The following is a 26940-nucleotide window of genomic DNA, read 5'->3' as shown; positions in this document are numbered from 1 at the left end:
ACTGTATATCTTAATGTCAGTCAGGTAGGCGAAGTACTGTATAGACACATACATTATGAAACAAACAAAAACATTTCAACTTGCCTTCATATTCAAAAGTGTTGGCCCATCTGTCTGCTGTTGTAGTACTTGCCCATCTCCATTTACTGTAAACGCATGATAAAAATTTCTACAGTATTAGCAAAGTTTGCTAAACTCGCTGTTATGCAAACGTATTTGTCATGATCCATCCATGTTTGCACATTGTATAGCTTTTGTCCCTTTAGATAATGACCAATCTGGAGTCAATGCTACCATCTGACTTACTGAGGGTTCGAGAAGAGACATACACCCTCAATGTATCGCTTTAAACCAGGGCTCACCAACGTGGTGCCCACGGGCATCGGGTAGCCCCCAAAGATCACCAGAGCAGTCCATAGGCCTGTTCTGCAACTAGCTTACAAAAGATGAACCTTGGTGATTTTCTATGAATTTTTACAAACAGTTATACATTAATTACATTTACATTACATATTACACTTGATTTACATATTTACTAAAGCTGTTCCTTAATTATTGTGAATAAATCATTAACATGATCAGTGTCTTCACATAAATCGGTAGTCCTTCATATTACTCAGCACCCAAATAAGTAGCTCTCAGTTTCAAAAAGGTTGGTGACTCATGCACTAAACAAAAGCCAAGAGTAAAGATTCAAAACTAAAATCAAATATTGGACTGAAATGCCCAATTATTCATTCTGATTTTTCTTTTCTTGAAAGACTGAGATACTGTTTTGAGTTAGACAAAGAAATGTTTGAACAGACCTAAAATTGTAAAACATGATTGACACACAAAAAGGCAAGGAGCAAAGGCAGGGCAAGAAGGTTTATATGGAATGCTTGGCTGATAGAGGCAAAACTCGAAACTTGTGTGTAATAGAAAGCATATGTCATGGCATTGATACAGGCAAGCAGCAGGGCAAGAATCGAGTACATTTATGTGGCCCTTAGGCACAAAAAGAGTCTCAAAGGACTTCACAAGCCCACAGTTCTTGGTCTCTCTAAACCCACCCATCAGAACAAGGAAAAAGTCAGAGAAAATAAATCGGTGAAAAATGAGGAAGAGTTGATCAGTAAGAGATCAATGATGCAAAGATCCCCCTTGCATGATGGTCAGGCTACAATGGATGGCAAGTGAGTGAGCATAATCACAATCACAAAACAGTAATCACGAATGAAATGACGTGCCATAGTTTTAGGTGTGGCTGGAAATGTCATCCTTTCCTGGTCCTGCTCCAGTCGATCAATGCAGAATTTTTCACAGCAACAGTTATAGCCACCTAGCTTCATCCAAGTCAGGGTACGGGGAAGAAGTTGCAATTTAACAGCCCGAAAGTCAAATTTTGTTTGCTTGCTGAACATATAAACAATATATATATGTTTGTTTGTCATTAAAATTGAAGATCTACATGCCATGTTTCTTTTTAAGGTCTGCACACACAAGAAAAGTGATATTAAAGTGACGCACCTGAATTTGAGCAACCCAAAGTGGGTGGAGTCATCACACTAGTTGCTTTATTTGCGCAATGGATTTTAGTAATTTCTGCTTTTGTCTTATTTCGACCCCACAAGCGATCTTTGAGCAAGGTACTGTACATATGATATAATTAGAATATATTTTGCTCGGTGCATCTCAATACATTAGAATATTGAAAATAAACATTAATTTCAGTAGTTACATTCAGAAAGTAACTTAATATATGCAGTACTGTATAGAAATTATTTCTTTTGATTAAGAAACAAATACATAGAAAAGCACTTCCATAATGCCACTCTCAACCTAATCTGTATTTAAAAAAATTGTTTCGTATCCCACGTAAAAATCAATTTTACCGAGACAGTGAATCTTTAAGAATCATTATGTCTAAGTGCTTAAGATAAAATTATCAAAATTATTTGAGTTAATTAAATGTTCCACATTGTATATTTTCACATCAATCTCTCTTTTGTGTGTTATTTGCGTTAACTAGATGCACTTTTATTCACGGCATCATTAGATCTGAAGCTGAGAAAAAAAGCTCTTTACAACTCATAGATACGAGGTCGCCCACTTCATTTGTTTTCCAACATGAGGATTATTTACTGTAAATACGACTTATTGACTTACTGCCAGAGACATATATGACATTATGACACATTTTTGGTTTTAACTATGTTACTTTTTAATTTTGTGGAATCCTGGTTTTGCAATTTATAAACCAAAGATTCCCAACCACTGCAGAATGTACAGTAATAGCTCATCAGGCTTGCAATTCAACATGGTCGGAAAATATTCAATATCTTTGTGTTTTCCCTGAATCCATGCAAAATGTAAATACAGAATATTGTTATTAATAATAAAAAATAAAATAATAAAATAAAATAAAATAATAAAAAAAATGGATCTCATCGGTTCACACAATGTATTGTGTGGCTAAATGCATTTATTTAATGAAGTTATAAGGCCATTAATCCATACCATATGTGTTTGTGTTATCAGTGGTTGAATGTATGTCATTTAATAAATCTATGTTTGATTTATGTTGTATTATATTTTTTTTTCTTATTTTTTAAATGATTTTAGGTTTTGTGCAAACTAGTGAGAGCCAAGTCAATTATTTGCACCAACTTCATTTTATTGCTCACATTAGCATTAGTTGAAAAATGTAAGCTGTTTTTTAACTGAAGGACAGGTACGAGCAATGACCTTTTAAACAGTTCATGAAATATATACTGTAATAAAGAATTTAAAGTTACGGTACAGAATTATGTGTAGCAAATAATGACATCATTGCAATTTGTATAGTGGTTAAATAGTTTAATAAAATAAATACTGGTAATCATTTATAATATTTGTTATATTTAATTACAATAATAATGAATGGATGGGGTAAATAAAGGTAAAATGTTAAAATAATCGATGAACATTAGCCTTTTTTTTATGTTTAAAGGGTCATGACTGACTCATTTAATCTGCCAGCTACTTAAATGGTTGGGCCCTAATCTGAAGACATACTCTTTTGTTCAGTTTGTTGGTTAGTCAACAGGAATATTGACATCAGGAAGTAACCATTTTATTGTCAACAGAGGAACTTGCAGCATTTCGCATCACTGATAATTCTGTGAACAGCAATTATTATGAACAGTGATTGAGGGATATTTGGACTGGAGAAAATGACATGTTTTTCTTCACAGGTTTCAAGACAATGGATTTCACAACACCATCTGTCTTTCCCAGTAATCAAACTACTGTATCTCAAGACAACACCAGTGAGACAATTGACCTATTTGGCAATCTAACAAATAACACTCACGGTCGATTGACGCATTCTCTCAACATCATGTCAATTTTTGTTTACTCTCTCGCTTTTGTCCTGGGCGTCCTGGGCAACGGCGTGGTGATCTGGGTAACGGGATTCATGATGAAGAAAACTGTTAACACGGTGTGGTTTCTCAACCTCGCTGTGGCTGATTTTCTCTTCACAGCTTTTCTTCCATTGAGTGTGACTTACACTGCTTTAGAATTCCACTGGCCTTTTGGGACTTTCATGTGCAAGCTTAGTAGTGCAGTTAGCGCCCTCAACATGTTTGCAAGTGTTTACATCCTGATGATGATCAGCATTGACCGATGCGTGTCCGTGGTGTTCCCTGTATGGGCCCAGAACCACCGCAGCGTCCAGAAGGCTTCCCGTGTGAGTGTGTGCGTTTGGATGGCGGCTCTGATCCTAAGTATTCCATACTTCGTCTTCAGGGACACAGGGCCGGCCTTCCTCAACGAAGACGTAATTAACTGCTTCAATAACTTTGTATTTTCGGATGACTTCACACCCGAGCTGTTTAACCTCGGGTTGTTTCGCCATCAGGCCATAACCGTGACTCGCTTCCTCCTAAGTTTTGCCTTCCCCTTCATCGTCATTGTCTCCTGTTACGCTGCCATCATCCAAAGTCTAAGAAAGAATCCTAACCTTGCCAGTCAAAGAAGTCGCACTTTTAAGATCATTGCTGCAGTTATAATTGCTTTTTTTCTCTGCTGGGCTCCATTTCACATCCTTGTTCTGATGGAGCTCGTCAGTTACAAGTATTCAAGTGCACTATTCCAAAATATTATAACGCTTGGGCTCCCAATAGCCACGGGATTGGCCTTTATTAACAGTTGCCTAAATCCACTGCTCTATGTGTTCATCGGACAGGATTTTAAGGATAAGGTTTGCAAATCTTTTGTGAAAGCACTGGAGCATGCTTTCCAGGAAGACGAAACACATGTGGACTCAAAGACAGTAGAAACCAGTCAGGGTAATGAAAACACAAGTAGTTACGTCTGAATTACTCAAAAAACATGATGCCAACAGACCCTGTAAAAAAATCATTGCAAATAACTGCCACAAAAAGAGTAAAGTTTTCCCCTTTCGCTTTTGCTGTGTGTATTCTTGGTTTGGTTGTCGAAAGTTCAAACACTGACAGAAATATCTGTTAGTGAATGCTATATTGTTCCTGCATGTTGCCACATTGCTAAATGATCAATTAAATTGTGTGCAACTCCTTCTTTCAAGCGTCTCCATTTGTTACAATCACAGTCACACCTATGGACAGTTAGATGATGCATGGATGACCCCAGCGAAAAGGCTTTGTTTTTTTTCATGTGAAGTTTCATTGCAATAAAATAGGAATTGTCATTTTCTTTTTTTTTTGGTTTCAGGCACTTTGATGCACAGATATTTTTTTCTGTTTTAGACTAAGTTGCAACCCGCATAAACGCTATAATAAATAATTCACAGTTGTTGAAATTTGATTTATATTGCTTTTTTTGTTAATGTTAAAAAGATACAGGTTTATGTGTACTTATACAATTTTTGTAGATAACAATCTCATTTAAAGTCAGCGCATCAAGTATACAAAATTGTCACAATGTTATGTTGTGTTCTGTTGTCTTGTTGCTGAATACTGTTATTGTTAAATGTCCATCCATATATCCATTTTCCGTAGCCGCTTAACCTCATGAGAGTCACTGGTGGGCTGGTGCCTGTCTATGGGCCATTGGCAGGGGGTCACCCTGAACCGGTTGCCCGCCATTGTTTTTTTTTTCAATTGTGTATTGTATTGTATACAATAATAATAATAATAATAATAATAATAATAATAATAATAATAATAATAATAATAATAATAATAATAATAATAATAATAAAACAAAAACACACCATTAATAATTTACAGTATTGTAAGGGCTGGAAGGGAGGAGTCCTGGGGGTGATGACCTATTCTATTCTATTCTATTCTATTCTATTCTATTCTATTCTATTCTATTCTATTCTGTGACCACCCATTCTATTGTTTTTAGTTGGAAACAAAGGGTCTCTTTTGATATTTTTTTAAGTCTATAACTTAACCTTGAATGTTAACATATTGACAACTTTTAAACACAGCTTTCTTCCTTTTTCAAGCTCATTGAGTGACATCATTCTGGCTGATAAAAAATTGAATGTTTATTTTTTTTGTTTCTTACCTAATTACATGATGATGATAATGGTGATGAGATGATGACGATACGAGCGTTTCACATGTTATATAACATTACAAGGTTGGGCACGCTAACAGTTATAGTTTGAAAATATATTCATGCAAACATCTCTCAAACATCCCGTGAATACATTTTGAAAGTATAACTGTTTTAATGTTTTTTTATAAATCATGTCATATGTAATGTTAATTTTGTTATATATTTTTGCACTTCGATATCAAACATTCAGTGTGAACACGACATAAGTCCACATTCTACCGTCGGTAAAATGAAAATGTTGTACCCACATTCAATCCAGTTTAATTTCAACCATGCGCATAAGAGTATCTCGCTCAAATCAAATAATAGCGAATTTTGTAGTGAGTAATGCGACGTAACCTCTGCCGACGGGAAATATTTATTTTGACGCCATCTTCCGGTTACACAGAATCGTTGGGCTCTCCGGCCTGTAGTAGGAAGCAGTCAGCTAGAAACCAGCAGTGTTATTTTTGGGAACCTACAAAATCGCCCTAAGCTGTCAACAAATGCCATCGATGCAGCGGTAAGTGTTGCCTTAATTCTAATTTAGGGTTTAGAGTTTTACTTGTGTATTTTATTTAAATGTGACAGTTATATGGCGATATGCTAAGGGTGGCTAACGCTGCCTAACTCCCGATCGCAAACTGAGACAAAAGCCTCGAAATAAGATGGCGTACAGTATTCTTCTCGCGTTGTCACATTCGCTGCAAATATGTTTATTACGCTCGAAAGTGATTTTCATATCGAAGATAGGACAAAAACATTAAGAACGGCATGTTCGTGCTAGAAGGGAGCTACAGTCTTCAACTGACGGCGGTAAGGTCTATTTTCACAGATTTTTTTTTTTTAACTGCCCTGCAGACGTCTTTCTATGGTGTTAACATAGTTCGTGGTTCATAGTAGCTCTTACGGGTTTTGTTTGGTGAATTGGTGTATATTTCAATGACATATGGTATTGTGGATGAGGTGGGTTATGTCACATTATACCATTATCCTTTGAATACATCGAGAAAACACTGTTTTGTATATTAGAAACAGCTCACCAGCCCATATCTTTTTTTTTTTTTCATCTGTCAACCTAAGTGTCGCATTGATTACTGTTTTTTTTCTATCAACCTAAGTGTCGCACTGATTACCGTTTTTTTTTTTTTCTATCAACCTAAGTGTGGCACTGATTACCGTGAGAATGCTTTAGGTCTGCCACCGGAAATGATCTAATTTCGCTTCATTGGTCTAAAAATGATTTGCTTACTTAAAATAATGTATCTTTGTTGATCTACTGATGTTACCAAGATGTTAGCAATATAGCCAGTTATAGGCAGTGGTACCTGCTGTAAAAAGATGGAGAAGCATCGTTATTGTTATTACCAATACCAAATGCCGGTACTGGGCTGATACTTGCCCTTATTTCAAGGTATAGATACGAGTGTTGGCCACTCTCTACGAGATATGATCACAAACTAGATAAAAAAAAATAAACATTTTAAGAATAGAAATTTAATTTTATGAAATTTAAAGTTAAAATATTTATTGAAATAGATAGGACATGCTTTTTTTTTGGGGGGGGGGGGGGGCAGTGTGAATTTTGTGTATCAAAACTAGCGATAATGGTGTATCGTATTGGTGAGTACTCAAGCTGAGGACTCATAAAGGTATCTGTCTGAAAAAGTGGTATTGAATTTCCCTGAAATTTATGATAGTATTAGGAAAGATTGTGATGAAACAACATAATTGCTGTATACAGTTAGATACCATCAGTGTTTGGGAATTTCATTTTATACGCAAAATAGTTTAATATTCAGTGCACAAATTTTAAAATTAAATGGTTTCATTCGTATTTTTGTTGTTGTTGTTGTTGTTGGTTTTTTAAATCTTAAGCTCATTGTTGCAAAAATAAACTAATGCCCTCTGTCATACTGGCTCTTGCCCATTGTTGTCACTAGTGCTAGTTGAAATCGAAATAAATTTTTTATCATTGCAGGACTTTTTATTTTGCGTTTAAATTATATCCCAATAAAACAACTATACATCAGGCACTTATAATTTCCTGAAATTTTCGGGTCAACATATTTTTCCTAACTCCTGGATGTTATGGACATTTGAAAAATAAATGTACAAAACTTTAAACATGTTTTTCTCTAAACTAGGGATTTCCACTTAGCAATATTTTGGAGCTACCGCCATGGATTATGTATACCATTTTGATGGAAATTAAGTGTAGAACTAGAATATATCAAGAGCTCAAGTTTAATTTTCAGAGACCTAAACGTGTTTTTTGTAAAAACCTCTCACAAATACATTTAAATGTAAATATGTAAGTTATCAAAGGGTCTAAGAAAATCGCATGCATGTAAAAGTCACAGATAATAAGATTTTTCCTTGGTTGTTGGTTTTGCCAGAGGTCAGTATTTATCTTCGGCCCTGTTGCAGGGGGTAGTGGAAACATTATTATTTTCACAAGATTCTAATTATCACCATAAGAAGGCCTTCCCTGCCTGGAGCTCGTTCAGCAATTGATTCTCAGTTTTGCAATTCCATGTGTTTAGATATAATAATCATGTTTATCTTTTTTTTTTTTTTTTCATAATCACCCAGACGACCAAGGTGTATTTTCACATTAGCATCCCAAATGGCTTCAAACTTTAATTAGTTTGTTGGCCTATTAAAAGGATGACAATTAGTGTGCTGTTTGGTGACATGGTATGTACCATAACAATACAAGAATCAAAGGAGATAATAGAGAATATGGTCACAAAATTTTAAAAATTTTGTAAGGTAAGTCTTTCCAAGTGTGATTATTTTAGTATTTTTCTCCGCACATTGATACTAATGATCAGTCAGCACATAGGCATAAAATTTTTACACATTAAAAGTGTTAAATAGTTGAATGTTAAATCTGTTAATGCCATTGGGTATTTCAATTGTCTGAGAATCCTCCAAACTCCACTGCTTCCTCACTGCGCAAGTGGGCGGCAGCTTGTCGCACCAAGGAAGAACTCTTCATCAAGCAACAAGTTTCTGAGGTAAATGCCCTTAAAACCATGTCAGTTTTCCTTAGTTGAAGGAATGACGTGAAATGTATAGATTCTGAAGATGTTCATTTTTATTTGTGCTCCGTTCTGTTGCCATTTTTAGGGAGCTAGATGTGTGTATGTATGTATGCGTACATTTGAGATAAAAGGATCACTTGTATCTGCTTGTATGGACCATCTGCTCTTTCAACCCTTCATACTTTTCAAGTTTCTCATGTTCCTTCTTTCTGATGTTGGGATCAGCTGGGATCACCACATCTATCACCACTTCCTTCTTCTGCTCTTTGTCCACCACCACCACTATGTCTGGTTGGTTAGTCAGGACCTGTTTGTTAGTCTTGTCAGGTTTATCCACTAGACATTTGTAGAAAAACACCACTCAATGAAAGAGCTAAGACACCAAAACAGTTTTACTTGCGCAAGGAAAACTGAATGGCTCCAGCCAGTGAATAGTCTCGCCAGTCGTTCTGCAGTCCTCTGTTCCACCTTGCTTTTTATTCAGCACTATCACATGTCAAATTGGAACGTATTTGCTGAGTCATTTATTTTGCCCGCTTATCAGCTCCAACCACTCCTCTTCATGCGTCTCTTTTGGCAGGTTTTTTTTGGCAGGCGTCATCCTCCAGTTAGGGATCTTGATTAGGGCCCAAAAGCCCTTGGCATAGCTGCAAAATTCGACCCCACCCAAACCTTCTTCCACCACAAGTTTCTTCTAATACTTTTAACTAATTGTTCAGTCTCTCGCTGCAAACAGCTTCAATGTGGTTGGGCAAATGTACAATAAATATAAAATTGTTCCTACAAGTCTGGAAGCTGAAGTCTCACAGCACCTTGGCCCTCCAACATGTTCTCAGCCACCTTCTGTGGTATGGCCCATCAGGATTGAGTTACTTCTATTTCATACTGGTTGCAGATGTTCCTGTATACTATCCCAGCCACTTGGTTGTGCGTCTCCATGTATGCTGATCCAGCTAGCATCTTACACCCGGCTACTATGCGCTGGACTGTCTCAGGGGCTTCTTTACACGGTCTGCATTTTGGATCCGGTCTACTCTGGTAGATGCTAGCCTCTATGGCTATTGTGCTTATGGCCTGTTCTTGTGCTGCCATGATTGGTGCCTCTGTGCTGTCTGTCAGTCCTGTACTATGTCATCACTGGTAGGATTTCTTGATATCAGCCACTTCCTCTATCTGAAGGTGGTACATGCCATATAGGGGTTTGTCCCTTCAGGTTGTCTGTTCCTCTTCCTCTGCACCCTCCTCATGGTTCTGCTGCCTGAGACACTCACTTAGCAGTTCATCCTTCAGGGCCATCTATCTGATGTAGTCTTGTATTTCTGATGTTTCATCCTGCACCGTGGCTTTGACACTCACTAGTCCTCAGCCTTCCTCTTTCCGCTTAGTGTATAGTCTCAGGGTGCTGGACTTGGGGTGGAGGGAGAGAAGGCCTGAGTGTTGCAACGCAGATGCAGTTCAGCACAGTTGAGTTAAAAAATTCCATTTAATTGAAGTCCTTGAACTGTCACCCTCAATGTTGACTGTTTATAAGTATGAATTCATGAATGTGTGTTTGGTTTGTGTTTTGTATGTTGTCTATGGTAGAAACTTAAGACTTGGATTAGTGCTTAAATGGTAAGAAACATGCACCTTCAAGGAAAACACTGAAAGATGCTGTAAACAGTGCTGCCCTGTTCTTTGTTTGTTTTGTTGTTGTTGTTGTTTGCATATTTATTGCTCATAAAGGTTTCTTTTCATCAAACCAGTGTTAATATCACACAGACAGCCCAAAGGATAAATACAGTAAAATGCAGTTTATAAATGATATTTACCAAAGGGGGTGAGAAAATAGAAACCTGATTTTTAATGAAGAGTAATTGTGCCCTGAAAGTAGTAGTAGTGAGTTGTGCCACCTTCGGCAGTGATAACTGAAATCAAACAATTGTGATAATTGCCAATGAGTCTTTCACACCACTGAAAGTTTGGAGTTTTGGACCACCATTCTTTGCAGAATTGCTTCAACGCTGCCATATGGAGGCGTAGTGCTGGGTATTGTGATATTCTCTCGATACAGCAAAAGCGTAAAGTAAAGCAAAATGTAAAGTAACTGGTGATGGTGCAAATTAGTGCATGAGGTATTTGTTCAGAATTCTGATGGCCTGTGGATAGAGGCTGTTAGTCAGCCTCGTAGTATTTACCCTCAGGCTGCTGTAGTGTCTGCCTTATGGCAGCAATTTCAACAGATTAGCCCCTTTCACACCACAGGAACTCTACCGCTGTGCCCTGGTAGTGTGAGTTCCCCTTTCCGTTCACACCAAAAAAAAGTTCCAAGTAGGGAAGATTCTGCTAAGTCTCAACTCGGAGTCTTCTGAGCTCCTAGTTGCGACTAGGGTCTCCGCCTCTGTACTCTGGTAGCTTGAGGGTGCGTGCTGTGCTAACTTGTTCTAGCTAACGCTGAATGGGGGTGTATTCTTTCAGTATCAGCAGCCGCCATTACGCTTTGTTTTCATTGTGGCCAATTCAATATTTTGAAATAATGGAAGGAGAGAGAATTGATTGGTGGAGGTTTGCTCTGGAACAAACTCTACTGCGTATTGACAGAGAAGAGGACATCCAACTCAAATTTGCTTCAACTGCGCGAAAAGGCAGTGCTGACCTGAATGCCCACCATAAGATAGTGTGTTTGTGATGCGGAGCTTTAAAAAAAATTGAAAAACACACTTGACAGAATACCGACTGAAGAAGATTCATGTCCCGGCGATTTGGATCAGAAATCCGCTATATTTGGTGCTCAGTCAGTGTATTCTTTTTAAAGCTTTTTATCATAAACAACATGCTGAGAGACACTGAAATGCCTGCCTTCCATTGGTGACTTCGCCCCCTTTCTCCTTCTCATTGTTGAAGCAAACTGGTGTTGAATCACGAAATACACGGATCACATAGCAAGTGCAGCGGGCCCACGTCCGACTAAGGCAGACTTATGTCAGCGATCAGAAACTCCACCACAGCTGGAGTCCAGTCCATGGCATGCACTTCACGGAAATTGCCTTCTACGCGGAAGCTTCTGCCGGTGCCCGCCAAGCAGATTGAAACTGGTGGGGGAAGTGTGAAATGCAGCAGTATGTGACAGGGGTGTGCTAGGATGAAAGAAAGTTTATAAAACTGGTCCAACCAGACATGATATGTGGACTAGAGACAGTGGCAATGAAAAAACAGCAGAAGGCAAAGCTGGAGGTGCTGGAAATTAGGGCGTTGAGGTTTTCTTCAGGAGTCTCCAGGATGAATAAGATTTGAAAAGAGTTAATTTGACATACAGCCAGTTAAATATTACGTCGGAAAGTTAATGCTGACTTAGATGGTTAGCACATACCTTGAGGTGTGTGTTTTTTTTTAATTAAAAAAATATTAAGAGTGATGAAGCTGCCAGGAAGGACAGCATTTCTCTCCTAAATGTTTTTTACTTTACCACATCATCTGCAAACATCATGACCATGGGTATTCCATTCTAACCCCATCTGACTGGTCATCACTCATGCTAAAAGGAGGGGGCTTTGAACCGATCCCTGACGCACCCCAACCACCAGCTCAAACTTCTGTCACACCGAAATCACACCTCGCTACTGTTCTGGTACCTTCATACATGTCCTGTCACAACTCTAACATACTTCTGCCACTCTAGACTCTCATGTATTGCCATTGTTACTTTCAGTACCAAGTCTTTGATTTTCTCGAGATCAACAAAGAGATCTACGAAGGTTTTTAGTTTTTCCCTCGCACTGCACAGGATTTGGTCACACACTTTCTCCGGGAGGTAGAGCATGACCATATTTGCTGATACATAGACATCTCTGTTTGCATACATTAATATCATATGATGTAAAGATTGACAGTGATTTCCATAATATTTTACTCTAATAAGAACTGTCTGCAACAAGCAGTGGCTGACAATACAGTTCAATTATTTTATATACCCTAAAAAGTAAAAAGGCTTTGGTTTTATGTGGACATTGTTTTGTTCAACATAGAGTCCCATTAACTTGATTCCCCAATAGGAATGCTGCGCATCGTCCTTGTTCTTTAAAGTAGGCACCAGCACACTTTTCCTCCATTCCAAAGATATCTTCTCATCCCCTAGAATAATAATTCATAGGCGGATCCAAGTATTCTTTCAATCTATCCAGCACACTACTGGCACCAGTGAACATATTTCTTTGTCCATCCTTAATCAGCCTGTCCTAGTCCTAGCACTTCGATTATAGCTTTCAGGTTTCTGCTCCGTTGTGTCCTCTTTCTGTCTATGGGCCTGCTTTCCACCATTGTTCTGTCTTTGACGGCAGCCAAAACATCGCAAAGTACATACTGTAAGTATACTGTACCCTCAGCAGATATCCTCGCGGGAGCATGAGAGTTCGCCCAACCAGTCTTCATGTGTTTTGTGGACTTGGGGAAAGCGTTTGACGGTGTCCCTTGGGGAGTTCAGTGGGGGCGTGCTTCAGGGGTATGGGAAACCACTGATACGGGCTGTATGATCCTTATATCACCGATGTCAGAGTCTGGTCCACATTGTCAGCAGTACATTGATTTTGTTTTCAGTGAAGGTTGTACTGATTCCAAGTAAAATCAACCTCAAGTAGCGAACGTTGCCAAGGTTGCCCTTTGTCACCAATTCTGTTCCTTAGCAAAGCGTCAAGAGTGTCCTGTTTGGGGGGGTTGAGGGTCTCAGCAATGCATCTCTGCATTTTTGCAGTTGGTGTGGAGCTGTTGACTTCTTCAGGCCATAATCTTCGATGGAATGGTTTGCAGTAGTGTGATGCGCTTGAATATTTGTATCCCCCAAATCTGAGACTATTCTTCACAGTCTGAAAACGGTAAAATGTTAGGTGATGAGGTCCTAACCTATTTTGTAAACCTTTTAATAAGTGAATACAGGATGGGACAGGGAATTGACCGGTGGATTGTTGTAGCGTCTGATTTGGTCTTCCGTGGAAAAGAAAGAGCTGAGCCCAAAGACAAGGCTCTTAATTTACCAGTCAAGCTACGTTCCTGCCGTCACATATGGTCACGAGCTGTGGGTCGTAACTGAAAGAACAAGATCTGGGATACCTGTGGCTGAAATGAGTTTCCACCGCTGGGTGTCCATGCTCTCTCTTAGAGGTAAGGTAAGAAACTTCGTCATCCAGGAGGGTCTAAAAGTCATGCCACTGCTCCACCCCATTGAGAGGAGACAGCCTAAGGTGGCTTGGGCATCTGGTCAGAATGCCTCCTGGATGCCTCCACCGTTACATATTCCGGGAATGTCCCACTAGGAGGAGGCCACGGTGACGACCCAGACTATGGTGGAGAGACTATGTCTCTTGGCTGACTTGGGATCCTCCCAGAGGAGTTGGTCAAAGTTGCTGGGAAGAGGCAAGTCTGAGCTTTCCTGTTGATAAACTATAGAGGATGGATGAATGAGCCTTTCGTCTTCCGAAACACTAATGCATGTTTACATGCATTACCCGAGAAGTTTGTTAACCATATTACCCAGATCAAAACCCCCTGCCCCCTCCACAAAAAGTAAAATCTGCAAAGTTGAACCCTCCCGCCACCCGCAGGAATTTTTTGGGCACCAGAATTTTTAAAACGCGAAAGGTATGTTCAGTTATGTATTTGAGACAAAGATTACTACAGTACAGGCATTTACTTAAATGTTTAATTATTTAACCTTATGCAGTAACTGTAGAGTTATGCATTCCCGTTTCCGTCCCTTGTCTGTAGTCAGGGAATATGGAGGGCCACAGATGCCCTCTGGGTAATGGCCCTTGCATGTTGATCTAGTGTAGAGCCGTAGTAGTGGAACAAACATGATAGCGAGGAAGCAGGGTTTGCACTCAGCATTCCACTTTATTACAACAGCAATCTTCGTAACATCTGCCCAACGCTCTCTTCTATCCTCAACTTATGTACTCCTCCAACCACGGGCCTCATGCATTCCTCTAACTCGCATGCCACACACAGCTTTTTGTCACATTAAGGCACGATACACCCAACACTACTATAACATTCAACAACATTGCCTTCTCAAAGAGGAATGTGTGGGTAGTGGAGGAGAGGTTGGGATTCACTCGGAAATTGCTGCTGGAGGTACTCAACAGTCAACAGCATGGACAAGACTGGCGAGAAAATCAATCAAATGGCCACTTCCACAAGACAGGATTGGCTCCCGGCGCGACATCGACCAATGAGGGCAGGAGTGAATTACACGTCATTTTCACTCATCTTTTTAGGGCACTATGAAACTACAAAATTACGCTGACATTAACATACAGCATGTGTTGCCACTGTTTACCAGAGGTTCAAGCTCTGTTACAGCTGCCTCTTACTGTAAATCAGCCACTAGGTAGCAGTGCTCAATTGCTCCCATAGGCTGGCGATTTTATGGTAATGCAATGTTATGGAAGAGCCTAACTAGAGACCAGAGTTCTAACCTCTACATGCATCCCACAGCTGCAAGCCTGTAACTATGTCTGACTGCATTGTCCCTATCAATTAAAGCATTAATTCAGGGGTGGCCAAGTTCGGTCCTCAAGAGCCACAATCCAGTGTGTTTTCAATGTATCTCTTCAACCAACAAACCTGACTCAAATCAGCGTTGTTATCAGGATTCAGCAAAGCATGCTGATGAGCTAATCATTTGAATCAGATGTGTTAGTTGAAGGGACAAAAGGAAAACAGGCTGGATTGTGGCTCTTGAGGACCGAACTTGGCCACCCCTGCTAATTCATTCATGAATGTGTATAACTGTGCACTTTTTACTGGAAGAGCTGGTGTTCCTACGGATCCCACTTTGACAATGTTGACTCAAATGTGCTGTTTCAGTTGACAAATGTGTCTCGTAGACCCAAATTTACAGAGAGATTTGTCTCTCTGATCTTTCTGAAGAGAAAAGTAGTGGGCTGCTAAACACAGATTAGGTAAAAAAAAAAAAAAAAAGTTGATCAAATCTTTGATCAAAATGTTGATCATTCATCATTGAAAATGTGTTATTTGGCTACTTGTATTTATACAGTGATTTTTAGCTCCAAAATATATTACTTGAGGGGAAAACAAAAACTACTTCATAATCTTAATCAGTTGTTCACATTTGAATTAGAATGCCATTCTCTGCATCTTCTTTGGTGGACAAGGCACAATGATATGCTACAAAAAGAGATAAACACTTAGCTGTCAATTTCTTGTACGCTTTTTTGGTATTACTGTCGAACAAACTGAATGAGTAAAAGCAACATAGTGCAGTTTTTAATAAGGTTTTCCATTTGTAGGGAGCACTGTATTGCATGATCGGCATGGTATGATGTCACACTTTTACACACGGTTGCTTATACACTTATTGAGATCTGTCAAATCCAAGTGGTGAAAACAGGACCGATCAGGAATCTATACTAGGTCCAATTATGTGGGACAAACTGAAATAGAATCAATTTGCTTTGTAAATGGGGAATTTTATAGAAAGCATTTTCTTATCATGTATTAAAGTGCCTGACACGCTACACTTCTTTTTACCATTTTTGTTCATTCATTACATTTTAAGATTCAATCAATGCACTTTCCTATATTTATGTGCAAATTAATATTATTTTACTGAGATCTGGTAAAGCCATGGTCTAATTTCAAAAGGTTACAATACGGATTGAGTCGATACAAGAACTTTAAAAATAGTTAGAAATAAAGCTCGGGAGCATCATGCAATTTAATGGTAATCCCATAAATAACACCTACTCCTCCCCCCCATCCTTAATCTGCTTTGTACCTCTGATCCTTCCCTATTAGTATTGAATGAGCAAAGGGAATGGCAGAACTAAATCAAACTACCCAAGTCCGTGGTGTCCAAAAACTACTTAGACTATTCAAAACAACCTACATCAATTAAAAGGGCTGTGTCTGAAGTTTTTTTTTTTAATCAGTCGTTGATATACAGTAAATTGTTGAATACCAGAAAAGTAAAGATTACTTGTCCCACAAGTGTTGTCATAGTTTGATATTGGTCTTCTTTTTTTCCTTTCTAGGTGCTGTTCAAAGATTCCGAACCAATGAGCATCTGCAGCTTCGGGGGACATGTTTTTGGATTGTGTTCAGTGAGATACTGAGACCTTGGGTTTCTAACCCCTGATGGAAATCATCGCTGTGACTTTGTGGATAGTTTCTCTTCATCTCGCATAAGTGATGCCTTCAGCACATGGACCACATCGGTTTATTATGGAAAGGCAAAAAGCGTTGAACAGTGTTTCCTCAACACAATTCAGTGGAGACCCATGTACCTTCATCTGCACCGAGTGTGGTGATGGGTTTTCTCACTACACACAAGTGTTAGCCCACATGGCCATTCATGGACCTTTGGAATCGTTTTCCTTTGATGGTTCATCCAATGGATTTGAAGTCCCTCGAGAATATGTGCTGCAAGAAAATGGTACGCTGGCTGCTGTAAATAGCCTTTCACTGTCACAGTCGTCTGTGAAGCCACCATCTCCTGGACTACAGCCACATTGCACACCTGCCGTCAAACCTTTGTCTCCTATTCCAAGGCCACAGTCATTTCCTGAGCCAAATGTACAGCGCTCAAAGGATTTGATCAATGCAAAGGAAAAGCTTCCACAGGTTGATTTCCGTTGCGATGTATGTAGCAGATTATTCAACAGCTTGCAAAGTTTACACAGTCACCAACAATATTGGAAAGCAAAGCAAAGTTACAGGTGTACTTTGTGCTGCAAGATCTTTAACGGTGGACATGCGCTGGAGTCACACTTCCAAGAACATGCACGAGAACGGTTCCATTCCTGTACTCATTGTGGAAAGCGATTCGTTAAAGCATATGCTTTGGTTGCTCATCAAAAAATACGTCATGTCGCTGACACTGCTGGAAATTCTGAGAACAATGAAGAGAACAAGTTTAACAAAATGTATCCGTGTCGGAAATGCAAGTTAAATTTCTTTTGGTTGTCAGATCTTCAGATTCACGCACAGTATCATTGCAAGGGTAAAGCGTCTAATGCTTCGTTCGCATCTGAAACCGACGTGAAGTCCAAAAACAATAGTGATAGACCACTTGAAAACTGTTACAGTAATGGCAACCTTCTTGATCTTAAGAACGGTAATGAAAGGATTGATCAGAATAGCAGCTACAAGTTTGACACTACATCTTTTGTCACACCATACAGATGTGGTTTATGTGGAGATCGTTTACCAAATTTAATTGCACTTAAAGAGCATCAGATCGAGCATCAGAATAGCGAATTATATCAGCGAAAAATAACACTTAAGACTCGACGGAGAAGGTCAAAATGTCAAAATGGAAAACTACATACCTGTAAGATTTGTCAACGTGCCTTCAATCATTCAAGTAGTTTGTCTAGGCACATGAGATACCATAAGGGTACGATGCACAAATGTACAATTTGTGGTCGTGATTTCCCTCAGCGCTGTGATCTAATTAGGCATCTGACTCAGAATCACAAAGAAGAAGTAGAAAAGAAACCAGGAATGAAACAGCTCTTATTACGACCAGAGCCCCACAATACAGACAAAAAGCAGCCCGCATCAAAAGTAGATGAAGGCAGGATGAGACCAAAGAAAGCAGGCTGGTTCAAGTATAAGTGTCAAGAATGTGGGAAGAGATTTCGGCTGGCATATGTTTATCAGCGTCACATGCGCTATCACAAAAGATGTCACAATAAGTGTCCTATATGTCCTGCTAAATTCGTGAGTGCTTCCAAACTTGAGGTTCACCTTAAGAATCACCCAAGCGGTTGGGAAAAACCCAGTGTGGAACAATCATCTCATGCTGCTGACACGGATGGGAAGCCTGTGGAGAGTCATGCAGAAATAGAGGATGATGGCGTGGTGGACCGCACTCCAAATGATAAAGGAAATTCCAGTGTTGTCTACGAATGCACTGAGTGCCCTGAAACTTTCTCGCTCCTGGAGGCATTTCTTCAACACCAGACTTCTCATAGCACAGAAAAAAATGGGTAACTATGATGTTTGACCTCTAAGCACTTGAAGAGTTGAACGCTTTCCTGCATGTAAGTGCATTACGTTAAATTATGTACAATTTTGCGTGGCGTGAGAACAGAATCTCTTTTTGTCATGAACGCGTTTTCAAAAGCTCCGAGCAATACTGAACACTTCCGCACTGCTAGTGCAACATACAAAGTTGAATAGCTGAAATTTGGTTTGGAACTTTGCCTCTCAATCTCACGTTGTAGTTAACCAGAAAAGTCCAACTAATAGCTGGAGAGAGAATTTTACTTTCCATGGTTCATTTTTATATTTTGATTTTTTTATTTTAAATCTTTAATGCAACAGGATGATCATTCATTGCGATTTTTATAAATAAACATATAGAGAAAAGACTTGTGTTTTTGGTCACCGTTGCTTTAAGTGTGTGTGTGTGCGTGTGTGTGTGTGTATGTATATATTTGTGCTGGGCAATAATATCGATATATTGCGATATGAAGCGATGCAATTTGTATAATGCAATATGACGTTCACTTTCCAACATATCGCATATCGGTTTTGAAATGCCTTATTCTCGTTATACACAGTGGACCCCCGGGTTACGGCATCCCTGACTTGCGTTTTTTATTCGTGTTACGATCTGGAATACTGAGTTTTTTCCTTCCCTCTTTAAGGCATTTGGCCTGCCTTACAATTAACATCAACAACTGTCGTGACCTGTTGGGTTGGTTGTGCTTGTTGTTTTGCCTCCCCCTTGAGGCGTTATCAGGTAATTGCTCATATTTACTGTTGGCATCAAACTGCCTCCAGTGCAACGCGACACTACAATGCTGGTCTGCTATTGGTCGGCGTCTCGAGTCCCTTAGATACTGGTCTTCTGTTGGTCGGTGTCCTGGAAACACTAAGATGCTGGCCTGCTATTGGTCGGCCTCACTCGTTTCAAAATGGCGGAATAGTAAAGCTTTGTTCTATTGTGAGTAGTTACAGAACCGTATTCATAGTACATTTTAGTGCTCAATTCAAACTTGAATGGGTTAGCCATGAGTCCCATGATTGCTAATGATGTTAGAGAAGTAAGAAGATTATTGATATGGAAACGAAGCTGGAGGTAATCAAATACGAAGAAAGCTAAGCTAGCCTAGCCTAGGCTACCCTTACTAGGGAATATGGCCATAACCAGCTCCACTCAAAGGTACATTAATCCTTTAGATATTTTTATTTTATAATGTAATTTAATTGTATATATGTACATTATACATAAGTAGCACGTACTTTACTATTTTGATACCAATCTTTCATATGTATATACATTTTTGATGATTTTACCTGGGGTACACGCATTAGCTACTTAACATAGGTTTGGATTGCCCGCCATACGGCGAATTCACTTGAGCCCAACCGCGGAAAGGATTAATCTCATAAACCGGGGGTCCAATGATAATCCGCGCGATTGTATTTCGTATCATGATTTTTTTTTTCAAATTATGAATTGTGTTTTCACGCATATCATTCCAAGCGTCATCTTTAATGTTACAGTACATTACCTTTTGAGGCCATGTTCCAAGGCAAAAGTGGAGGAGGGCAAACAGCAGAAAAATAAAACTTTATGATACAAAGATAGCATTTTCTCCTTTTCTGCCAATGTAGTCATATCTCAGGCTTCCTCAGAGTGTTCAGGTCATCCGTAGTAAGCTCCTGTATGTGTTCCCGGGGAGCTGAATAAAACCTGAGCAGCCATATTAACTAGCAGTAGAATGTCATGTTGCATTTACTTCAAATGGGAATTTTCAGATTTCTCATTTTTTATTTCGTTATGTTTTTTTGATGTGCTAAGTTATTTTCGTAATATGAAGGAAAACATTCCAAAAGCGATTGTATCTGGAGGTTTCACTATATTTGATCAATTATAACAATAGATTTCTCTTTGTTTTTATGTCGTGTTTTTTTTCACCAACACGAGTGACGTTTCGTTTGCGGCTGAAGAGCAAACGTTGCAGAAAAAGAAGACTGCAAAGTGGTGCACAATAAATTTCTCAACTGCTGGGGACATATTAACACAGTCAAGCGCATGCTTGAAAAAAAAATGTGGACATGCTGTTTTTTTTTCGTTTTTTTTTTTTTTTAAAGAATGTGTGTTAGGGCTTCACAATCGAATTTTAGTCACGGTCATGATGTTGGCTGCCACGATTGATTAAGATGATCCTCTGCGATATTAATATTAAAAAAGGTGGCTACCGTACATGTCAAATCCAGCAGTTTTAGTCATCCTACAAACAGGAGGCAAACGCAAGCTTACGGGTACTCCTACAAGACAAGCGATTCACTCCCGGCACAACAACGACCAATTTCAATTCCTGGTCAGGAGTTTTAATCCACTCCTGTCCTCATTGGGTGAAGATGTGCCAGGGCCAATCAAGTGTCTTGACTGATTGTCTGGTCAGTCTTGTCCAAGCTGTAGTTATACCTCAAAAGCAGCAGTATCCTAGTGAAGCGAGTAAGAAGGTGAAGCGCAAGTAGTAAGGTTCTAATGAATTGGAATTTGAAGTTTAAACTCTTCTTCCTTGTTATCATGTTTGGTCACCTACGGGCTCCACTCTAGGGTTGACGTCGGAGTGCTCGTGGCATGTGCGATTACAGTCAAGTCATCTGTTTGGCATGCAGAAAAGCTGCGTCTCGCACGCTGGTCCGAAACTTTAGTGCGAGTGTGAATGCACATAAACATGCATAAATGCACATAAATAATCCTGCTGCAGATCAAACAACACGGTCAAGAGCCACTTTTTGAGGTGGTCTTGGTGTGCTTCCAAACAAACTCAGTGTCGTTCACGCCGAGGTCTGAATGCAAACCACAGCTGACCATCACCAACTACAGAAGAAATGAACTTAAGTTCACACCTGATCCTCCATCTTCTGTTGAACACATTAACAACAGCGTAGTTAGAGGAACGCGGAGCGCATTGTCTCCTTCGGGTAACTGCACACATTTGCTAACATTGCAAAAGTCAAACAATTTCACAAAACTGCACTTGACACTCAGAATTGCAAAAATGTGCAAGGCAGCACACAGGAATTCCATGTCTTTCAGTTTTAGGTATAAGCCACGCGTGAAACTCTCGCCATTACTGTCCAATGGGAGCATTGATCGTCACTCACGTTTTACAGAATATAGTACACTGGTAACAACTACAGTCTAAATAAGAACTTCACCAGACCTTTTTTTTTCTTTTGAATCCCCTTTCGATCCAGACCGCAACAATGGACCAAAGGAGTATTGTGATGTGATTTCACCTTTTTTTTTCCCAGCTCGGACTTTGGACACCTCAAGCGCAAAACTTGAGTACTCTAGCCAGAAAAAAAGCACTGTAGAGATGAAACACCATTGATCATTTCAAAGCTATATTTCAAATCCTGACCCCAACTTTTCCTGTTCAAATCGTTTCTGTTCAGGTTTTTTGGAGTCTGACACACTTTTCCAAGGATTCTTCACCATGCTTGAAGGATTTTCCAAGATCCTCTGCTGTTTCATCTTGGTCATCGATGTTGCCCACTTTATCAAAATGTGTACCCTAGAGAGAAAACATCCCGCGTTGCTAGGTCAGTTGGTGTAGTACAAATTGCTCCACGGTGATATTCTCAGCGAAGAATTGTCCGACGTGTTGTAATCCCATATATCTCGCTTCTTGCGCAAATGCTGCAGAATCTCTTTGTAGACCGGCTGCTTGATTTTCCCGTTCTTGTGGCGGGGACATGCAATGGATGATGATCCCTTTCAATAAAGAATGGTATCGTGACTTTGAACTTTGACTGTCTTGCTTTTTCCGACCTTGGTAATGTTGGACTCTTCTACTGAAGGCTCTGGTGTTTGGTCTCTGGGATCTATAGTTTTCTTATGGCATCACAGTGACACGGTGACCATTTTCTGGGCTGAACAAGCCTTTTTGGGCCAGTGAGTAAATGTAGACGTTGAAGAGAGTATGTTTTTCTGTAAGTTTACTTTTATTCATTCATTCCATTTTTATCACTAACCACTCCATAATGGTGTTCATGGGTGCAGCAATAGGGCAAACAATATGAGGGGGAAAAAAGCTTCCTTTGAGTACCACTTGTTAGACACAGCAAATGTGAATGAACAAAGTGTGTCCAGAGAGATTGCGAAACTTATGCCACACACCTCTGCCCACTGCATACGTCCCTGCTCCGCCCCGTTACGAAATCCACAGAATTGACCACGGCGCATGGCAGCGGACCAGACTTTTAAATTCTGCGTAAAGTTGAAGTGAGCGTGGCGGATGCGCAGGATGTGGAACCACTATCATTCATTACCATGGCTGCGTCGTGCAGCCTGCAGCGGACACAGCAGAAACACAGCGGAGACACAACGAAGCAGAGTGGTGTCGCAACGCAGTATGTGGAATCCCTGTATATGTTGTGAAGCTCTAAATTGGTTTTTTTTTTTGTTTGTTTGTTTTTTAAACACAAGTATGTGCTCCTCAAACTTGATTCTCGGTCATCATCGATTCCCCAAATCTGAATTGTTTCCAAAATCGGGCCAGTCCGGGTCGATGGCCTTGCACTGGCTTTGAAAACTTTCCACCCATCGGAGCGTCGATTGAGTCAACAAAATATGCCTTTCTTCCCTGCATGGAGCACAAAGAAGAGCCATGCCGTATGCTTGTGTCCAAAACTCAGGCATCATTCTGGGCCGGCGGCACCGGCCTCACTTCAGATGTTTTCGGCCTTGTTTTGCTGCTCGCCAGGCCTTGGCTCGGGGATTTTCCATCCCGTAGCCTTAATTCCCAGCTGCCTCCAGCGATACTGTAGTAAGTCGAGCACAATTTACAAAGAAAAAACTGCTATGACCACATCTTTTGCAGGTTTACCTCACTATTGTTCTTGATATTTTTCCTCCTAAGTTGGACCAGACAAAAAACATAACAATTTCATGTATTTATATTTAACAAAAGAAACAAAAAAAGGATTAAAAGGAAAAAACAGTCTCTCTGTTTCTTTCAGTTTCTCTTTCTCAGTTTCTTCTAGTATTTTTGGAGCCCCCAATGATAAGCAAGGTCACACTAACAAAAGTAGAATGTCTATGAGATGAGTATATGTACCAAATGATGAGAACTCACTCTAGCCCAGAGGTCCCCAACCACCAATCCACAACCAGTTACCGGTCCGTGGATCAACTGGTACTGGGCCGTATGGGCTCCCCCTGAAATGAGCTATTTCCATCTTATCCGAGTCTGAAAGCTCAAAAATTTGTTTCAGTCACTTGAGCGCCAACATTTCACTCACAAAAAGTTGAATGAGTACAAAACAGACATCTTTAGGAAGGGGAAAAGGCTCTGTCAAGAGACAGGTGACGAGTCTACAACTGTGAAGAAAAAGAAAGTTTTTACTGGCAATACCAGGAGTTCTAATTGAAATAAGGACTTCTTGTAGTTAGGACTTTGAGAGCTACTTAGTCTAAAAAGTATCCACAAACTGACAAGGAATGGATTCTCTTCCTTTTTTGTTACCGAAACAGATGAGCTTGCAAATGGCGGCAGCCTCAACATTATTTTCGAGACTCCCAACATCTCATCTGTGTGAAGACAGTAGAGCTAAGGGCTCCCGTTAGTGGTGAGGTCATAGTTTAGGTGCACTTTGTATCCCCGGTGGCCCACATTGAAAATCTCAAGCATTGACCAGTCCATGCTGATGAAAGGGGACCCATGCTCTAGTCAACAACCATAGCTTTGAAAAGATAGTTACCACGTGCTTCTTTTGAACTGTGTCCCTTTTCCATTCCTATTTCTATTACCTTTGATGGGACAATCGCCCCCGAAAACATCATTCCCAAGTATGTCTGAATCGTTGATTGAACGTCGCCCCTACCAAGATGGCCACCACTTAGGCACATGAGCCTGTGGTTGGCTAATGTATGCTACCAGTGACGATGGTAAATAGACTTTCACTTATAATATATAGCGCTTTTCTCTCTTTGGGACCCAAAGTGCTTCACATTAAATAGTTACACAATGTCACATACCAGAAAAAAATGGACATTTCTCTGTCTGATGACTGTGCCACTGCACCAAATGGTCAGTTGTGCCCAGTTCTGGAACTAACAGACTGACAGATTCTATACACTGGGGTGTTTTGAATGAAGCAGACAGTTTTCTGTCTGCTAAATCCAAAGTCCGTTGGTTAAGGGTCTGTTAAATTGAAATTCCACTGTATGTTGTATACATTCTCAGGCTCAAGGGTTTGATGGAGGGTATACAGGTAATGCGTTATTGAACGTCCCTATGGCACAAAATGACACTCTTGAAGCACTGTTGGGAGACCAGCGGGTATTCACAAGATTTTATAGGATGTCCGTACCACAATACAAAGCCGCCCATTTTGATCTCTGCACACACCGCATGAGACACTTGTCGGGTTTTGTCAGGAAGTTTCTCAATTCATCAGGCCCTCGATATAACTTACACTTTCATTCAACAATCCAATCCTGTTTATCTTGATGACAACCATATAAGATTAAAAGCCATTTACAATGCAGACATATTTCCAGAAATAGATTTCGGCCCTGAATTTCATCTATCCTCTTCACTATTTAGCTTGACTTTATTTTTTTTTAAATATGATAAATATAATTGCTCAAGGGAGATTTAATGCAGACTCTGCTGTATTATTTTTATTTGAACACCACACTGAGAACTACATGATACACTTGCAAATGCACATAATAGAAACCTCAAGGTTGAAACGAGCACAGGCCAGTGTTGTGCCTTATGAAGCTCTAAGCTAGCAATTGTGCGTGTATGTGTGTGTGTGTGTGTGGGGGGGGGGCACCAGATTTGAGGGCACCATCTCAGTAGTCAAGTAGCAGACTAGCAACGGGTAGCATTTCTCTCTCTCGTGCGCTCTCCACAGCAGGACTTGAACCATGACCCCTCCCTTCCCCCACAGCTCCAAAGCCCAAGTCCTTGCAGTTGACTGAATGTAAGCCAATTCCAAAAGAGGATCCTTGCGTTTTACATTAAACCGTATCTGCTGTCCGTCACTTCATGTACACACGACAACCATTCTTACTTTATTGAGGCAATACAGGATGAGCAATAAACAAGTATCCATGCAGACACTGTGCTTTTCCATAACATGTTTTGTTTTTGTTCCTTAGTGAAAATTAAAAATCCATTTCCATATACATGTTATTTTATCATCCTTTACCTGATGATCTGCAACATCAAATAATAACTATAAGAGAAAAAAAGTCCTGATAATTCCAGATGATGAGCCATTCTCACCACTAGGGGTAGTTGCCAATGGGGACTTCTTGTTCTCAAGTCAGGCTGCGCCATTTTGTAGCGGATCCTGCTCACAAAATGGTGGTAGGCAACAGATTAACCCTTTGAGGCCCAAGGAAGGACCAGGTTCCTGAAAGGGAGCAACGCACCAGCAGTGAATCTGCAACGAACACACCAACATTGAAGTATGGAAGTGCACGAGGGGCACATGTTAATCTTGATGAGGACTTCATCCTAAGGCGTGACAGCTGTCGAGACCGCACTGCACAGCCAGGATACCAGGGAGGTAGGACCGACTGCAACAGAGCAGCACCCACGGAGGACCGGAAGCAGTCGAGGCCGATTCGCGCCATAGAGCGAAGAGGGGCGGGCTCTCCACGACTACCTGCCCCTTGTTATTGGCCCTACTAAGAACCACACACACGTTTGCGGCACTTTGTCTGAAAAATCCGCAAAGGGAAAGAAGATGGAGGATGGTCGTGTTCTAGCAGTGACACTATTATCGAGGGCGGGCGTGTAGTCGCTTTAGCCTAGCAGAGAAAGACGTCCTGTTGACTTGACGACCCCCACGCCTCTAAATTTCCCCCATACCCTACTAATGTCCTCGCTTCATTAGTCAACAGAGAAGCGCCAGTATAAAGGAAGAAGTCGATTTTTTTAGTCCGGAGGCTAATCGACACACAGTACAACAACGAAGGACAACAGTTCTGAGACGCGAGACTACGAAGGACTCGAGGACGAGACGGAGCAGCTGAACGGTAAGGACCAAACTACAAAATTCATCACTGTCGTTTAATTGGATGATATCAACACTGGATATGTTAGCATGCTAGGTTGCGCGCTAGTTAGCATTCTTAGCCGTCAACCGGAATCCAAACACGCGGCAGAGCTTGTCAAAAATAGAAAATCAATCATTTGACATGAGTCAGGTAATATCCCGCCACTCAGAGGTAAAGTGTTTTATACAGTCCGCAGACCCATTTTATACCACGTTATCCAATTGTTGCACAATACCCGTTGTCCAGTTATGTAGCGGTGTGTGAGCAGCACCAGGCACTCGCACATCTTGC

At 40.3% G+C, this 26940-nt stretch overlaps 2 protein-coding genes and 1 long non-coding RNA gene across 5 annotated transcripts; 2 read left to right on the top strand and 1 right to left on the bottom strand.

Annotated features, from left to right (window-relative positions):
* Nucleotides 1-1567: 1567 nt before the first annotated feature.
* LOC148425502 (chemerin-like receptor 1) lies at nucleotides 1568-4361 on the top strand. Its single transcript, XM_088410778.1, has 2 exons — nucleotides 1568-1628; nucleotides 3216-4361. Exons 1-2 carry the CDS (start codon nucleotides 1568-1570, stop codon nucleotides 4340-4342), a joined length of 1188 nt encoding a protein of 395 aa, XP_088266904.1. The 3' UTR covers nucleotides 4343-4361.
* Nucleotides 4362-5903: 1542 nt separating this feature from the next.
* On the top strand, nucleotides 5904-22623 carry LOC148425501 (uncharacterized). Of its 2 annotated transcripts, XM_088411913.1 has the most exons (3): nucleotides 5904-6079; nucleotides 16631-18589; nucleotides 22026-22623. In XM_088411913.1, exons 2-3 carry the CDS (start codon nucleotides 16788-16790, stop codon nucleotides 22039-22041), a joined length of 1818 nt encoding a protein of 605 aa, XP_088268039.1. In that variant the 5' UTR covers nucleotides 5904-6079; nucleotides 16631-16787; the 3' UTR covers nucleotides 22042-22623. The 2 variants fall into 2 exon arrangements, with proteins under 2 accessions (XP_088268039.1, XP_088268040.1); XM_088411914.1 differs by lacking the exon at nucleotides 22026-22623 and having other exon boundaries at nucleotides 5907-6079; nucleotides 16631-18973.
* Nucleotides 22624-25242: 2619 nt separating this feature from the next.
* Nucleotides 25243-26940, bottom strand: LOC148425500 (uncharacterized). Of its 2 annotated transcripts, XR_015865078.1 has the most exons (3): nucleotides 26885-26940; nucleotides 26020-26277; nucleotides 25243-25937 (listed from the first exon to the last, which is right to left on the bottom strand). It is a non-coding gene; the product is annotated as an uncharacterized LOC148425500 (long non-coding RNA). The 2 variants fall into 2 exon arrangements; XR_015865077.1 differs by having other exon boundaries at nucleotides 26020-26934.

Source organism: Hippichthys cyanospilos, chromosome 3 (genome assembly GCF_059441005.1).
Source record: "Hippichthys cyanospilos isolate Australia breed blue-spotted pipefish chromosome 3, RoL_Hcya_1.0, whole genome shotgun sequence".
Taxonomy (NCBI): domain Eukaryota; kingdom Metazoa; phylum Chordata; class Actinopteri; order Syngnathiformes; family Syngnathidae; genus Hippichthys; species Hippichthys cyanospilos.
The sequence above is the reverse complement of the archived record's forward strand: the minus strand, read 5'-3'. Positions and strand labels throughout refer to the sequence as shown.

What these genes read in the sequence shown, in the direction of transcription:
- LOC148425502 (XM_088410778.1), top strand. Translation starts at nt 1,568, where the DNA reads ATGGATTTTAGTAATTTCTGCTTTTGTCTTATTTCGACCCCACAAGCG. An exon ending in ACAAGCGATCTTTGAGCAAG is followed by an intron (nt 1,629 to 3,215) that starts GTACTGTACATA and finishes TTTTCTTCACAG; the next exon opens with GTTTCAAGACAATGGATTTC.
- LOC148425501 (XM_088411913.1), top strand. Translation starts at nt 16,788, where the DNA reads ATGCCTTCAGCACATGGACCACATCGGTTTATTATGGAAAGGCAAAAA.